Source organism: Capra hircus, chromosome 2, assembly GCF_001704415.2.
Source record: "Capra hircus breed San Clemente chromosome 2, ASM170441v1, whole genome shotgun sequence".
Classification (NCBI taxonomy): domain Eukaryota; kingdom Metazoa; phylum Chordata; class Mammalia; order Artiodactyla; family Bovidae; genus Capra; species Capra hircus.
Genome location: NC_030809.1, coordinates 122,537,047 through 122,554,341, shown reverse-complemented (window position 1 = coordinate 122,554,341; position 17,295 = coordinate 122,537,047). Strand labels below are relative to the sequence as shown.

The window sequence follows — 17,295 nt, the reverse complement described above, 5'->3', positions numbered from 1 at the left end:
TGAGTAAGACAAGGCTGTGGTCCTAGTGTGATTAGAATGACTAGTTTCCTGTGAGTATGGTTTCAGTGTGTCTGCCCTTTGATGCCCTCTTGCAACACCTGCCATCTTACTTGGGTTTCTCTTACCTTGGGTGTGGGGTATCTCTTCACAGCTGCTCCAGCAAAGCACAGCCGCTGCTCCTTACCTTGGACAAGGGGTATCTCCTTACCGCCACCGTTCCTGACGTTCAATGTGGGATAGCTGCTCTAGGCCCTCCTGCGCCTGCGCAGCCACCACTCCTGGGGTGGCTCTTCCCAGCTGCCGCCCCAGGCCTTGGGCTCGGGGTGGCTCCTCAGGGTCACCGCCCCTGGCCTCGAACGTGGGGTAGTGTCAGGGATACCTTTTTGGTAATAGTTAGCATTTATTTCATTAAGATCTCTTTCTGAAGTTTTCTTGAGTCCTTTTGTTTGGAACATAGTCCTTTGTTTCATTTTCCTTGACTTGTGTTGGTTTCTATAAGGAGTACTTTTGTGTAGATTAATCTTATCGTTTAACCATGCCCTAGCTCTTGGCTCTAATACCTTTGTGATCAAGCAGACTTTTTTTTTCTCAGAGGCTCTCAGTAGTGGAAGTGTACCAAGATGTGTCAGTGTCCCAAAGAGGAGGATATTATTCAGCACTTGGATGCAGGCTGATTGGAAACTGTATTCTCAGGCAGTGGATTGTAGAGTACACAAACAGACCACTTTTCGGGGGAGACCGGGAGATGGTCTTTGCTCTCTGCACTGAGGCTTGCAGGGACAGCGCATTATGGACTATTTGCTACAGTCCTACAGGATCCACAAGCACTGCTCCCACCAGAGCCAGGTGATCAGTCCCATGGGTGGCAACCACAATAGCTGGGGCACCAGACGTTTGCACAAGCTCCTTCCCAGGAAGTTCTGGTGATCTGGAGTGAGGTAGAGGGACAGCACACGCCTGCACACCTCCAGGGTCTCTGGAGAGTAAGGAAGTCTGTTCTTCAGGTTAAAGCATTTAAGATAAGCAAACAGGCCTGTTTTACATTAAGACTGGGCAGCTTCAGGATATTCCCTTTGGGCTAAGCCTTGGGGGATTAGCCACAGTGAGTCCATACAAGCTTGTGAGGAACTGCTTCTCAGATTGCACTAGCTCGCAGGTCTGAGAGATGCAAGCCCTTGCTGGCTTTCAAAGCTACATGTTTTAGGGGTCCATCTCTCCAAGTCTTAAAAGCTGCAGCACAAGCTGTGGGGTCCAAACCTTTTGATCCTTAGGAGAAACTTGTCTGAGATTCCCCCCTGGTTGGGTCACTGTGTCAGGTGGGGTTTATGGTGAGACTGTGTCTTCAGCCTCTCCTACCCATTCCAATGTGGGCTTTTTCTCATCTACCTGATGTGTAAAAAGTTACTCAGCTAGATTCTGGATTTCTTTCAGAGAGCACTGTTCTGTATGCAGCTGTTATTTTATTTGTCCATGGGAGGAGGTGAATTTGGGAGTCACCTTGTACTGGAACCTACTATTTTTTCTACTGAGCTATTTTACTTATCCACTTTTGAATCTTAGGCAAACAAACTAATTTAGAGCAGAACAGAACTTTTCAAATATGATTACAAATTTTCAGAGCAGGCTGCTAAATCATCCACTCCAGTGACAAGATAATGCAACCAAATGATCAAGACACCACATTTCGGGATTTATTATTGAAATGGCCCTGTTTGACATCAGCCTCCATCCATTATTCTGGTGAGTTACTGCTCATAAAATATACCCATCAAGGAGACAGCTGTCCCTTGAATAATGTGGGGGTGAGGGGTGCCAACCTCCAGCAGTAAAAAAACTCATGTATAACTTCATAGAGTTGGCACTATATTTCTGAAATTCTGCATTTCTGGATTCAGCCAACCTTGGATTATGTACTGTAGAACCTATTTATTGAAAAAGATCTGTATGTGACTGAACCTGTGGTTTTGAAAGGTCAATTGCTGTTGAGTCACCCAGTCATATCTGACTCTTTGCGACCTAAATGCAAGTCGAATGTTAAATATATATATAAAAAAGACTCAAGTCAGTAAATCACTAACATTTTTTACATATGATCAATAATTTATACTCAGCATGGTAGCTGACCTACAAGTGTTGTACTGATGTACAAGCACTGAAGTGACTTCGTGCTAAGTCACTTCAGTGGTGCTTGTGTGACGCTATGGACTGTAACAGCCCGCCAGGTTCCTCTTCCACGGGATTCTCCAAGCAAGAATACTGGAGTGGGTTATCATTTCCTTCTCCAGGGGACCTTCCCAACCCAGGGATCAGACCTGTCTCTCTTACATCTCCTGCATTGGCAGGTGGGTTCTTTCCCACTAGCGGCACCTGGGAAGCCTGAAAATATGGAACACTTAATGAATTTGCATGTCAGTGTCGTGCAGTTGCCATTAAAATCTTTAATTCTCCCCGCTGTCTTTAAATACCCAATGATACTGATATGATTGCAGAAAGTTCTGATGTATGTTACTTTTATGATACATATTACTTAATATTGTCTCCCAAGTAGCCCTGGTTTTTGAGCTAATTCCACAGGCACTTACTTAGACCTAATTATAGGATAGATAATATTTACTATTTCATTTACTCCAGTACTCTTGCCTGGAAAATCCCATGGACGGAGGAGCCAGGTAGGCTGCAGTCCATGGGGTTGCTGAGAGTTGGACACGACTGAGCGTCTTCACTTTCAATTTTCACTTTCATGCATTGGAGAGGGAAATGGCAACCCACTCCAGTATTCTTGCCTGGAAAATCCCAGGGATGGGGGAGCCTGGTGGGCTGCCGTCTATGGGGCCGCACAGAGCTGGACATGACTGAAGTGACTTAGCAGTAGCAGCTACTGCCTGTAAGATGTTTCTCAACAAGTAAGTCTGTAATTCTTTATACAGGTAATAGTATAGGTGCCTATAAGCTTGTTTATGGACTCTGTCAGAACTGTGAACGGACAGACAGTAAGGAGACACGGCTAAGTCTTGCGTTTAGTTTACTTCTGCACACTCCTCGGTGTCCAGCCATGGTACTTGCACAAGTTCAGTAAGTATTAACAAAGCCTCTCTAGGCATTCCACTTTGGAATTCTTGTAGAAACAAGTCAATTTTTGAAAATCTTCTAGTGTTTATAAATTTCATAAATGAAATGCACTTGCCATTACTAATCATAAGTTAAAAAAAAAAGCTGAGTTAAGATTAAGGTTAGAAGTGGTGACTGTCCGGTATGTGCTTACATGTATAAAGTGGAATTCAAAAGGGGTTAAAAGATACACAAGAAATAATATGGGAGAGTATATGAAGAATAAGGTTAGACTTGACAATGAAAAAAAAAAAACTGATCACTTTTTGGATAAGTTGCAGTTGTAAATTAAACCTTTATGAGGACATTTTGGGGAATGGGGTAAAGTGATATTAAAAAAAAACACCAAAACCTCTCCCAATATAATAAAGCATAATTCAAATAGGTTTATAGGGAAATTTTAAGTTTTTAAATTTGTTGACCTCTTGATTAACTGGGATTTTTACCATTTCATATACTCTGCAATATAACTAAATAATTACATGTTACAATGTTTTGTTAACGTGTAAGGAAAAAGTAATTGGATTCTTTGAGTATGAACAACCAAGAAATGAAAAGATCGCATTCTTAGATGTTTATACTTGATGTTCTTATAGAAATAACTTCAGTTATTATGCCAATATTTACCTGAAAATGGCAGCCTCCAACAGTAAATAATTGAAATAACCACAGTATCATTATGAGTTATAGTGAAACAAAATTTTTCCTTCTTGACTAATAAAGTTTGGAAGAGTGAAAAACCACAACTATGAAGGAAAAAAGGCAAATGTAAATGAAGGGCACATATCAAAGCCCTGGAGCTAAAAATGAATTATTAGAAAGATGCTTCAAAAAATCAATGACCATCACACGGAAAAACTATTATGAAAGCAGCTCAAAAAATAAATGGAACACTTATCTTTAAAACATAGAAATACTTGATAGTTTACAATGCTCAGTTAATTACTATATATATATATTCCCCCCCTCAGGTATTTATGAATACTGTATAAGTCAATAGGATTTGTTGACTGTTAGAAAAATTTTTTCTCATGTGAAAAATTACAACCAATTCTTCAACCTTTAGAAAGATGGTTTCCCCACATTTAGAATGTTTTTTTAAATGAAGTAATACATGGTCAGGGCATCAATATTTTTTAGAACAGGTGACTGAAAACCAAATTCTCTATAGGCCAGCTCCAAAATGTTAAGTGGTAAAATACACTTTTAGCACTCAGGCCAGCCAGCCTAAACACCTTTTTGGGAGTCAGCAATCTGTGGCCCACAGGCTGAATGTGGCTTGTGGTCTATTTGTATACAGCCCTGAGTTGAGAATGGTTTTTACATTTTTTAAGGGGTTGTAAACAAAACCAAACCAGAGAATATGTAACAAAAAACCACAGATGGTCTACAGAGCCTAAAATATTTATGATCTGGCCGTTTATAGAAAAGTCTGCAGACCTTTCATTTATATCAGTGTTGTACAGAATTCAGGCAGTGCAATTACAAGTCCAAGATAAGGTTCATTTATTCCCATCATGAATATAAGTAACTTTCTGAAAAGGTATCTTCTGATGTCATCTGTCGATTTCTTTTCAATTTTTTCTTCATTTTCAACATTAAAGTTCGTCCTACAATAATAATGTAAAAGTGATTGAATTCCTCTCTCTTAAACATCTAATGTTAAAAGGTAAAAATAATTGACCTAAGTTTTACTTTTTCAAAAATAATTACTTAATATTCTTATTTTATAGATCACGTGGAAGTATACCTTGTCTAACAGTGGGAAAAGGGTATCTCACAATTCTCACTTGCCCATGGCATGTAATACAATTATTGTAACTTACCACACTTTCAAAGTCATCCTTTGGCATGCTCTTTAACTTAATTTCAGTTATTCTACTTTTGACTAATAATGTTTGATTTCAAATGTCTAACTTGAGCTAAAAGTCAGAATTCTAAAGATAAAACATTGTGAGAAAACTAACATAGCCAAAATGTCAGAAAAAATTTTTGTTCATGAAAATGGAAAAAAATACTTTCATTTCTATCTTTTAGATAGAAAAGATAGAAATTTTAGATAAAATAGAATTCTTGAAGTAGGCTGTAAAGCTTCATATGTGAGGGTCTATCATTCTGATATGGCTTTATAAAGGCAGATTCTCTCGCCTTCTAGCAGCTGTGTTATTCTTTTGTCCTTTCACCTTAAAGGGGAAAGAATCCAAGAAACCTTATATGTGAATGTATTAAATTCTACTCAGAAAGCATTCTAGCATTTGTAAACTTGCTGGTCTGTTTCTAAGTGTGTTTTACAATGATACTGATTTTAAAAAAGGAAAACATGAATGGCTCTCTTTAGAAGAGCAAGAAAGAGGCTGACAGATTAGTAATTCAAGGGGGTGGGGCAGGTCAAGATGAATATGGATTCTAATATATCCTGACTATACCAAGAACAAAACAAAACTTGCTCTCCAAAAGGTGTTTTAAGGCTCAAATCAATGCTTTTACATTTGAACAAAATTTATGACCACAGTTACTGTTTTTCTGTTAAATGGTTTTACTTGTCCAAATTTCTAAGCATTTCAGAAGCTACATTCTGATTGTCATAGTTTCCGAAGAAAAAGTTTCTAACCACCTTACTGGTTTTTGAAGCTTCATTTTACTGTTTGATACATATAATGTACAGCAAGAACACATTTAAATAATGTTGTCAAAGTCAGTTCTAGATTTAGTCCTTACCTTATCTCTTTTTTCATGATTTTGGAGCTTTTCCAATTTTTCAAATATTAAGGTAGCAATCTCTTTTGCATCTCTGGAATCTATTTGCTCTCCCCAAGTATTTCTCTAAAATTGAAAATACTCTTCTTATAACCTTTTAAGTATCTAATCAAAACATGACATTTCCACCTAAGAAACTTGATTAAATGTTTAAAACTTAAACTTCTTCAAGGAAATGCTGCTGGCAAAAGCAATCAACCAATAACTTACCAGAAATAAACACTAACAATACTGTTATGGAAACATGTAAATTAACTAGTTGGTTAAAATGCATTGCTAACTTCAAATGCCTCAAAACATCTAAACTGTGTAAGAAAAGATGTCCCCAGAGGACTCAAAACATTCTAAAGTCACTGGTTGGCAGACAAAACTAACCAACTACAACAATGCAAAGCCATGTATTTCCTGGGTCTCCTCTGCCTATGGCAGGAAGGTGGCTGAAAAGCAGGGCAAAGGGTCAGGTCAATACATCCAGGTCTGTTTATTTTGGATCCGGAGGTTTCCTTCTTCCTGGTGGAACTTCAAACTGTATGCTAGCATTCTGTTTCTGTGAATAGCTGCTCACCTGGTTGGTACTTCTCACTTTGATCTTGATTCTGCTGTGGCCTTGTCTGCTAGACTTCTGGATTCTACCCCTGCCTTTCCATTCGGACATATGGTGACATCATGTTTTCAAACAGTTCCTGCATGGCCTGGTTAATTCTGTGACTGCTCATTAATAAGATGCCTATTTATGTATCTAATTCTCAAGGTGTTCTGAGAACTCGGAAGCCAGAGGAATGAAGATTCAGGCTCTGATATAAAGTTCCTTTATTCTGAGTTCTGCTTACCCCAGACTGTTTAGAGTCTTTCCTCAAATCAGAATCCTTCATTGAAACATGTAGGTGTCTGACAAGTCTAGAATTCTGAAATTCATCATCTAGTTTCTTTAGCTCTATTTCAAAATGTATTATAATCACAAATAAATTACACAAGATCTTATTCTTATATACTTTCTCAAAAGGTATGTATCAAAACATTTGAAATTACTTATCTCAATGTTTTACCAGAAAATGTATGCATAACAAATACTTGTCTATCACAGCTTTATTGTCAAAAATGTCTTAGTCTTTTACTTGGGAAGATAGCACAGGTCATGAATCCTTTCGGTTAGCAGTTATACTGGCTGAAAGGTATACACTTTTGTATCAATGACCATAAAGACCCAGGTCTAATGGGTTAAACTGTCTTTAAAAAGAAAGTTTAAAAAACCACAGTATCAGTGGCCCAAAAAAGGAAATTAAGAATGAATCACAAAATCCTAACTTTAATAGTCTAAACCATTAATGCATATTCCTCAAGATAAATTTTCAGGTACTAAGGCTATTTCAGTTAGGACATCATTCTCTTTTTTTCTTTTTCTTTCCTGGAAGAACTAATCATAAAGGTAATACATGCTAATTCTATAAAAATAGGAAACACAAAACTTCACAGAAAACGATTACCTTGAATTCTACCACCCACACAAAACCACTATTAGTGTTTTGGTATGTCTATTTAGTAGTTCCCTATTCATGAGTACAGAAACTTTAAGGCCCTGGAGACCATCATCTCAACGGTGAGGCAGAAAAAATTTTTAAAATCACTTCGTGTGTCTGTGAAAAGCAGCTGTTTTGGTGGCACGCAACACAGTGGGAAACGACAAAAGGAAAGAAACTAGGAAACAAGCGTTACCTGCTAAAGAAAAGGGACACAGCGGAAGCGTGTACCTACCTTTGCCCTTTCGTAAGGATACAGTCTCACAGTCGGATAGGCTCTGATGCCAGCTTTCTGGCAGGTCTGAGCATAAGCCTGGCAGTCTACTTTTCCAGCTTTCACTTTTCCTTTAATCGTCTGAAAAAAAAATAACATGCTTTGCTATTATTCTCTTTGGTATCTACTACTCTGGCAACCACAGAGCAATATGATACTAAAAATTCTAAATATTCATAAATGCAAGCATTTGTTACTTTAAAAACCCCAAACCAAAACAACATAGTTTTAATCTTTTCAATTTAAACAAGACTGCTTCCAAACTCTTACTAGCTCTGAACTCCTATTTACCTAGTATGGCCCCTCCAATAGCAAATAAACTCTTTTGCCTTATCAAGAAAATTGAGAAGCTTTACCCTGAAGAACCTCACCTTCTTCCTGTCACCCACAAACGTCTGAGATTCTGTCTTTCTGTTCCTCCTATCTCTGGTCTCATCTGCTGAGGCGGGCAACTTCCTCCCATGGAAGGCTGACTATCTCAACATTCTCCCTCCCCGTCAGAGCTCTTACTCACTCGTGAGCATATACTGTTGTTGTTTAGCATATATACATATGATTAAAGAATCCCTTCCTTAATGGCACTGATTCCTCTAACTGCCACCGTGCTGCTTTTTTTAAAAAAATTTATTCCTTGACCACTTCCCCATCATTTACTTATTATCAACACATTTTAGCTAGCTCCTGTTCTCACTGCTCCCTCTGCTGAAACTGCTGTCAGTTCACCAATGACTTCTACTTGACCAAACTCAGTGAACACTGTCAGTCTTCTCAGTGAGTGTCTGACACGACTGACCACTCCTTTCTCGCCTCTTTTCTTTCCTGGCACTTATCACTAGTCTCTTGGCTACCCGAATCCTCTGGTTACTGTTCTCCATTTCCAGCAAGGAGCACTCCTCCCACACCTGCCCCTCGAAATGTCCAACCACAGTTCCGTATCTCATCAGCAAGTTTTTCCACTGTGAACAATCTCCCAGGGAGACTTTATACGTCTATATGCTGCTGAACCCCAACGGTCCCTTGACTGCAGTCAACTATGTACTGGCCTGTCTCACCTAAAGCACCTTAAAGATACCATTTCTAAAATGACTCCTTTCCCCCTTAACCTACTATCCCTTCTGTCCTACTATTCACTTAATTCAGGCCAGAAACTAGGGCCACGCTAGACTCCTTTTTCTCCTACACTTATCACAAATAAACACTAACTAAATCCTAGTCATTCTTATCTCTCCCATTTGTTCCATTCTTTGTATGACCACTGCCATAATCCTGGTTCAGGTTATCACCTCTCACTTCAGGACAATTAAAATATCCTGGCTACCTCTAATTTTGCCCCCAAGGCTGGGGTACTAAAGGCACACTAACTTGTGCTAGGGCACCAGCAAGGCTGCGTGCAGAAGCACGCGTGCGCGTGTGCACACACACATGCACACACACACACACACACACTCAGTGAAGGTCAGAGAAATCTAGCTGGCTTGTACTCTCAGGTACAGAAGGACACTATACTGTTTTTGGTGCTCTGATCTTTCTCTTGTCTTGACGGCCCAGGTTCAGTCCGTTCAATGTGATCCTTCTACAACATAAAATGGATCCTGACATATCCAACAGTTCTCCCATGCTGAACAGTATGAGAGCAGTGAGGAAAAGTGTACGGTGTGAAGAGTGCAGGCAAGCTGACCAAACCATCTTCTCCTTGCCTAAGAGCCTCAGTTCTGGCCACGCCCCTTTTGTCTTTATCCTCTGGTGACACTGGACCAACAGAAAAGAACTTGCTCCACTGTCTGTCTTGCATCTCTGCAAATTCTGTCTTCTCTTTAGAGTACCCTTGAGTCAACCCTTCCAAGTGCCACAGTCCTAGCCATATTGCAATTCTCATCTCAAATACTACCTTTTCTGTGGAGCCTTCTGTCTCCTGGCGTGACTCCGATCTGCTCCCCATACTCTTGTTTTGCTCTAATTTCACTATAGTAAAGATCCTACTGATTTACATACATTTGCATTTTACCTTCCCACTAGATTAAAATCTCATTTAAAAAACGTGCAATGTTCATCTTTCCATTTTTTCAGCCCTAATGTTTCACATAGTGTTTTTTACTTGGTGCTCAGGATTTGCTGAATGACCGTTTAAATAATTTTCTGCTATATTCAAGATACATCTGCATTACAAAATAGCTAAATTAAGTTTTTCAGTACTTAAGAGATAAGGGAATAAAACATTTTTGTTAGGATTATCGGAGAAAAAGAAGCATAAGAGGAAAAAAAGATATGATAAGCAGGAAAAAAAAATGAAGAACCTTTTATTTCAAAAACCAGTCAATAACTAAAACAATCTCTTATGATTCCATAGGATTTTTGAAATCTCTTTGGATGCTCAGCTTTTGTTTCAGACTGGTGGAACTAGTGCTGGCTTTCTCATTCTAATGAACGTTTTGTAGCCAAAGGCAAAATTCCTTGAGAATTCCAAAATTCCCCTTGAGTTGGGGAAGCTAACCATTTAGGATTTATGACAGAAACACCAAAATAAACTGCATTTACTTTCATTTTGTAAGTGTTTATCGAGTTTAGACACGGGGGATATACAGATAGGTAAGGCATATACTGCTTTCAAGAAGCTCACAGTTTATGGAGGAGACAGATATAGTTAACATACAATGTATAAGCATACTGAAGGGGATACTAGGAAGGGGAGAGGATACAGAAATCCCACTGGAGCTGGGTTTTGTAGATTGGGAACAGAAAACAATCCAGATGAGTAAAGTAAGGAAAATGCATTTTAGAGAGGGAATAGCATGTCTGTAAAAGCACTTGTTCGGAGAACGTGGAGTACCTTGTTCTGCCTGGAGTATACGGTCAGGGAGAGGGAAAAAGCTAAAGAGGTCAGAAGGGTCAGATTACAGAGCTGTAATCAAGAACGCATGTCAAGAAATGTGGTTAACAGAAAGCTAGAGAAGGCAATATTTCAGAAAGATCATTAGGGTGGAACTGAAGAAGGAAGACTGGCAATATGAGACTAGTTAAGAGGCGCATATAACAAAGTCTAGATGATGAAGGCATGACCAAAAGGCTAGCAGAGGGATGACAGATTTCAAAGAAGTTTAGGAGACTGAACTAACAGGATCTAGTGACTGCCTCGAGGGCAGCAGGAAGAAAATAAAGAACAAGGGAAGAGGCGAGGTTTCTGGCTAGTTTGGTTCAGCAGATGTTTTCAATCAAGATAGGTAGGTAGGTACAAGCTTGAGTGAAGAAGCAATCTACTGCAAAGATTAAAATCACAGAAATGGAACAGAGTTTTTAAATTCAGAGGAAACTCTTAAGGAAAAATTATTATTTACAAATTCTTATTATTAAAGCATGAGTGTGACTACAACTTATTTAAGTAGAAAGATAAGACTTACCCTAGCCAAGAGCTCAAACTCTGGAGCAAAGTTCTGGCAAGGTCCACACCAAGGAGCATAGAAATCAACCACCCAATGGTTTTTCCCTTCTAAAACCTTTTCATTGAAAGTCTGAGGTGTTAGATCTATAGATGCTTGAGGTAAAAATCTGTGACAAGGGATCAAAATTATTTATTATACAAGTCAAAGCAAACATCTAGAATAGACTATTGAAAATCTTTATAAGTTAAAAATAGACTTCAAAGAATGACAATATAATAAAGCATAACCTTATCTTGGTAAATTACAGTCTTTCCTAAGTGCTAGAACTTTCCTAAGTAAGTGTTACTTTAAATTGCTAGAACCTTGAGTAAATTTAGCCACAGACATAAGAGGAAGGTAAAGAGCATTGAATATAATTTATACAATTATACATAATTTAATTACTCACCCTAGACCCCAGATTCTTAGGGAATAAGCATCTCTATTCCAACCATTGTAACTACTGAAAGAAGAAAAATATGTAAGTTGTAAACAGTTATTTCTATTGTTGGGTATGTTCAGAAAACCATCCTTTTGTAGCAATTTAAAAGTTTAGTTGACTGACTTTATCTGGCACCTCTTTTCTCAGATACACCTTAGCTGCAAATACTAAGCTTACAAGGCGTACATGGCTTTCCAAACGTATTTTTCTCTAGTCTCGACGTTTTTGTGTGTGTGCGTGTGCTGAAAACAGACCTAAATGTTTAGATGTCTGCTGGACATCTCCCACAGACCTACAGTAATGGCAAAACTCAAAACCTCCAAGGCTTTGGTTCTGAAACCTGTACCTCGGTTATTACATTCCGCCAAACTCCTATCCACTTTTTAAGACACATGTCGAAAGGGACAGCATAAATGCAGCCTCATGATTTCCTCATGGTTGTGATACCTTTCTCTGAAATCCATGGTTCATTTTTACTTTTTAATAATATTTACTATATTCTGTCTTGTATCTGAGTTTCCTACTTGAAATGCCGTATGGTGCTGTCGAAACAGCATGGGTGACCCCCATCTGAGCTCAAAGCCCAACCTCAAACCTTCCAGCTGCGTGACTGGGGAAAGTTACCCCAGGTCTGTGAAACGGTTTACTTCTCTGTAATAGTAGGAAGGGTAATAATTCTTACTTCTCAAGAGTATGTGTGAAGACAAGTGGAAATAATGTGAGCCAAAAGTCTCTAGTACAGTACCTGAATCCAAAGAGGGGCTTAATAAATGTTCCTCCCCTCATCTTCTTTACTAGACTGTCAGCCTCACAATCGGTGGGCCCATTCAGTTAGTTCACTTTGCGCTTTGTAAATTCCTCATTCCCACACTATTTTAAATAAGGTGTGGGCTCTCCTAAAACACTGGGTAGTTTAACTTTTATTTAGTTAGGATAACTTTAAAATTTTAACTGTATAAAAATAAATGATTATATAAATGCCTTCAAATTTTAGAGAATACTTACTGATATTCATAAGCTTTATTTGATTTTTGGGGAAAAAATCTTATCTCAGGGTATCTCCGCACATTTTCTTGGGCACAAAAAGAATGGTACTGTTGGCAGTCTATACTGCCCACACTGATCAGTCCAATTAATGTCTATAAAAGAAAAAAAAATACGACTAGATCAAAGTAATTAAATTACCTCCATAACAATTTTTTATGTTTACAATAGAGAAGTAGTTACTGTGAGATGGTTATTATATTATTAGTGATTTTTGCCAAATACAAATGGTTAAGGGCTTAAAACATAATAGAACATTTACATTAATGAATTGGAAATCTAATTTTGTAGTCAAAAACTTACTAAAATTATTGTAGACTAAATAATTGATTTCATTCATTTATTAGATGGGGAAAATTATGTATATCTAAAATTTGATGTGTCAGAAACCAAGAACTAATGAATTTCTTTGCAACAGTACTTCAAAATTACTTTTTAAAATGGAAATGTGGATTGCAGATAGCATACTGAGTCATGCCCGAATTTGAAAATTTTATTGAAAAGAGCGGAAAATAAGTATGAATTTAAATACTAGAAAGAATGTTAACTCTTAGGTTTATTCATTTTTTACCTTATAAATAAATAAAATAATAATTGCATTTTCCATTCTGGTATTTAAATAATTTGTTTCCAATCTTTCATGATTTATAATGCTCTGTAGGAAATTAAAAAATCTAACTATTTCATTGATCAAGGCCATTTTTTTCTTTATCATCTTATAATACTGTGAAGAAACTGTATTTCTAAGCTCTAAAAATGAAGAAGTAGAAAAAATATTAATAGGAAACAAAGAGGAACTTTGTGTTGATGTTGGCAGAAATTTGGTCAAACCCAGTGACACAGAAAAAAGGGTCATTATTGTATACTATTCAGTTCCAGACAGAAGTAGAGTTGAAATCTAATTGTTATATAAAAAAAAAGATCAAAACTCTTATTAAGTGACAATCTAGAGTTAGGTTCATTCATCACAGTTTCAAAGTAATTGTTAAATAAACATTCACAGTAAATGTTAAAACTTAAAGTAAATTATTTTACTATACCCGGGCCATTCTTTTCCATTCTGGCATTAAGACTTGACATGGATGACACCACGGAGAATAGAAATCAACCATCCAGACTTCATCATGCTTTCTTTGTTTAACCAGTTCGTTGAAAGTGGTAGGTGTCAAAGAGATCACTGAAGGATTCATAAGATCCTAAAGAGAATACACCGTTCATTGTAACAGATATAAAAAAGACTAGTTCACATATTCTTGGGCAAATTGTTGGTATATGTCACTTGGAAAAGTTTCTGCTTTTGAATAATCAAAGGATACATTAGAATATTTAAAGAGAATCTATAGTGGATTATCTTAAAAAAGGAAGAAATGATCCTTCATTTACTTTTTAAGTTTGGATTCTGCTCGTCAGTCTTATTAAATCAAGGAACATTTTCTTATTTCTATGTATCACTAAAACCATCTTGGGCAGCGAAAAGTGGCAACACTAATTAAGGTTGTGGGTAGATGAGCCAAGAGTTTCAAGAGCTGCCCAGATGTCTACATAGGCCACATAGTTCTTTTCGGAACCAATAATTGGTTTGGAAAGGACCCTTTAATTATTAATGGAAAGCCTACTATCCTATTTTTCTGACATTCCCACTTGAGATACTGCACAACCTCAGATCACTTGCTCCAAATGTCCTCTTGTTAATAACGAGCTTCATTCACTCTATCATGACTGGGTAATACTAATCATGTTAGCGTCCCTGGGGAGACAAACAACACAAAAAGCTATCATGTTTCAGGAGGAGGAAAAGAAGAGTAGGACAGAGGCTGGGAGGGCAACTGCTTAGATAATAAGCTATAACTGTTCATTTTTTGTTAGGAGTCCACTGTTAACTATTTTAGTCAATTAAGATTAGTAGTGATTAAAAAAAAAGGGGGGATGCTCTAGTAGAACACTTCTGGGCTAATACCACAGCAGGCTTGGCATAAGCTGTTGAGGCGTGCAGAAGCCTTCCACTGGTGGCTGAGGTAAGACTGTCCTTAGCCACGTATTTCTTGGAATTATCCAAGAATGGGATTCAATGCTATCTAATCTATATGGGACCAAAAAGAAATAATCTGTGGTAGATTAGAGAAAACAGGGGCGGGGAGAGGGGTGACAAGGCTTTATGTAAAATTTTTAATTTCACGTATTCAATAAATAATTGTGTCCACCAAGTACAAGGCACCATACTAGGAAACAAACAAAACACACGCTGGCTAAGAACTCTGAGAATAAGGCTGCTAATAAAAGAGTAGGAAATTTAAAAAGTAATTTTGTCAGAAGATGTTTTTGGCATAAAAATAACAAATCCTATCATTCAGTTCAGTGTCTGACTCTTTGCGACCCCATGAATCGCAGCACGCCAGGCCCCCCTGTCCATCACCAACTCCTGGAGTTCAACCAAACTCATGTGCATCAGGTCAGTGATGCCATCCAGCCATCTCATCCTCTGTCGTCCCCTTCTCCTCCTGCCCCCAACCCCTCCCAGCATCAGAGTCTTTTCCAATGAGTCAACTCTTCGCATGAGGTGGTCAAAGTACTGGAGTTTCAGCCTTAGCATCAGTTCTTCCAATGACACCCAGGACTGGTCTCCTTTAGGATGGACTGGTTGGATCTCCTTGCATTACTAAATACTCATATGAAGTATATACATACATGGAAGGATTTATAACTATATAGGCTGTAAGTTAAAATACCTCTACGAACTCCAAGATCTGTTCAGCAGAGTGATGTCCTTCATATTCATGAATGTTGGACTGGTTGAATACCACTGTTGTTGGATAAGCCTGAATGTTATACTGTTTGGAATGAAAATACAAATTAAACATAAGGTTCTATATATTTTACCTATTTGCTTCAAATTTATAACCAGTTTGCTTTAAGTAACAACAACACGATTTTTAAAGACTCAATGCCTGATGACTGAAAAATTTTAGCCTAGCCAAATTTAACAAAGGAAATAGATTTATTGCTGTATCCTGAGCAGCTGATTCTTATGTATAGTTACTCAGTTCGCCATAAAATCCATAGGCACTGAAACACTGAGAAGTGAGCATGGGCATTTGTGAGTGCAGTCCCCTCCTACTCGCCTGAACCAGGGTGGATGGGTGGATGGGGATATGAGCAGATGGCTCTAGTTTGAGTGTTGTTTTTTTTTTTTAAAACCAAAATAAACACTCCAATTTGTTCAGAAGTAGAAGAAACTCAAGGACATAAAAATAGCAAGAATAAGGAAAATAATAATCCATGTGTACACAGCCATTTTTAGATTAGAGAATTATGAATCATGTGCTAAAAATGAGGTCACTTTTTATTCTTTGCTCAAAACAGCTTTTATGGTATGTGTGTATATATGTATATATATATAAACCACTATAATTTCCTTCCTCAGAATTAACATGAGCACTAATTCAGGAAGCACTTCTCAAGCTTTTTATTTTTTAGAAGGTTATAAACAGATCCCTATCTCTAAATTTGCTGTAGCTGAACTCTGCATCCTCAATGCTGACAAGCACTCATTAGCAAACCGAACTTCAAAAATAATTTTAGAAAAAGCAATGGAAATATTTACCAAACTTTTGTAAATGAGCACAAATAACCCGTTAGATGGAAAAAACCATTTATCTAACATTTGACAAGTCCTTACTATGTGTTAAGCACCTTTTTAGCACTGAAATGTAGTTTCTCATCTGTTCCTCACAACAATTCTATTTGGAAGTTAAAATTACTGAATCAACTTTATAGGCGAGGAAACTGAGGTACGGAGAGGCTCAGTGATTTGATGAAGGTTAACCAATCAGTGAGTAAGGAATCCTGGCCTCTATTCCAGATGAATTTGATACAACAGGTTTAACTATCTACACTCTGCTTAATTATCTACAGACAATTAAAAACTGAGATGAAAAGTAGAAAAACTATAGTAATTCAAATTACTGTTGAACACAATTCTTCATTTTTGCTTGGCAACTTTTCAAAGTCCCATACAAGACATTTAAAACCAAAGGCCTTATTTATTTCATTTTTTAAACTTATTTTAATGAAATTTCAAACATGATATATAGAGAGATTCATTTAACAAATACATCTCTCTACCACTACATTTAAGGGTGATTAACTTTTCGGCCGTTCTGGCAGATTTTTGGAGGTTCTCCTTTATGATCCCATTTCCTTCCCTTCCTGATGCTAGGAGTAACCAATATTCTGAAATACGCATGTCTCCAATCCACTGATGTTTTACACTTTTGCTACAGGCATGTGTATTCCTAAACAGTACACTGCAATGTCTGAGCACTTATAAACTTTCTACAATTTTATCACACTCTGTATACTATTCTACAATCTGCTTTTTTCATTATAGTCTTGAGATTTACCAAACATTCTGGTAAAGACAGATCTAGTTTTAAATCCTCTATGATTATTCTATTGTGTGACTGGATAATTTATTTATTTATGTACTTGCTACTACTTGCAGCTAAAATTTTTAAATTTGATGGAGGGAGGGTATATGACCACTGCAATGGTTTAAGGACCAGTAAAGTTGAATGTTTTTTACATTTATCGAATTTCTGCCTTTATAAAAGGTAGAAATTTCTGCCTTTATAATAAACCTCCTCATTCTTTTGTTATTTAAAAAAACTGATCTGTAGTCTTTAAACATTCTGGACAGTAAGGCTTTGTCAGCTGTATGTGCTGCAAATACTTCCTCAG

General features: G+C 37.4%; 1 protein-coding gene across 3 annotated transcripts in view; it reads right to left on the bottom strand.

Moving 5' to 3' along the window:
• DNAJC10 (DnaJ heat shock protein family (Hsp40) member C10) overlaps positions 3,499 to 17,295 on the bottom strand; it is a 46,213-nt gene continuing 32,416 nt past the window's right edge. For 2 of the 3 annotated variants that reach the window (XM_018065427.1, XM_018065435.1), the window contains exons 17-24: positions 15,285 to 15,386; positions 13,599 to 13,754; positions 12,520 to 12,653; positions 11,482 to 11,535; positions 11,052 to 11,199; positions 7,618 to 7,737; positions 5,827 to 5,931; positions 4,591 to 4,718 (exon numbers count right to left, since the gene is read on the bottom strand). In XM_018065427.1, coding sequence (XP_017920916.1) covers positions 4,707 to 4,718; positions 5,827 to 5,931; positions 7,618 to 7,737; positions 11,052 to 11,199; positions 11,482 to 11,535; positions 12,520 to 12,653; positions 13,599 to 13,754; positions 15,285 to 15,386 — 831 coding nt within the window. In that variant the 3' untranslated portion in view covers positions 4,591 to 4,706. Of the gene's footprint in view, positions 4,719 to 5,826; positions 5,932 to 7,617; positions 7,738 to 11,051; positions 11,200 to 11,481; positions 11,536 to 12,519; positions 12,654 to 13,598; positions 13,755 to 15,284; positions 15,387 to 17,295 lie in introns of all 3 variants that reach the window. The other variant, XM_018065422.1, reaches the window with a different exon arrangement.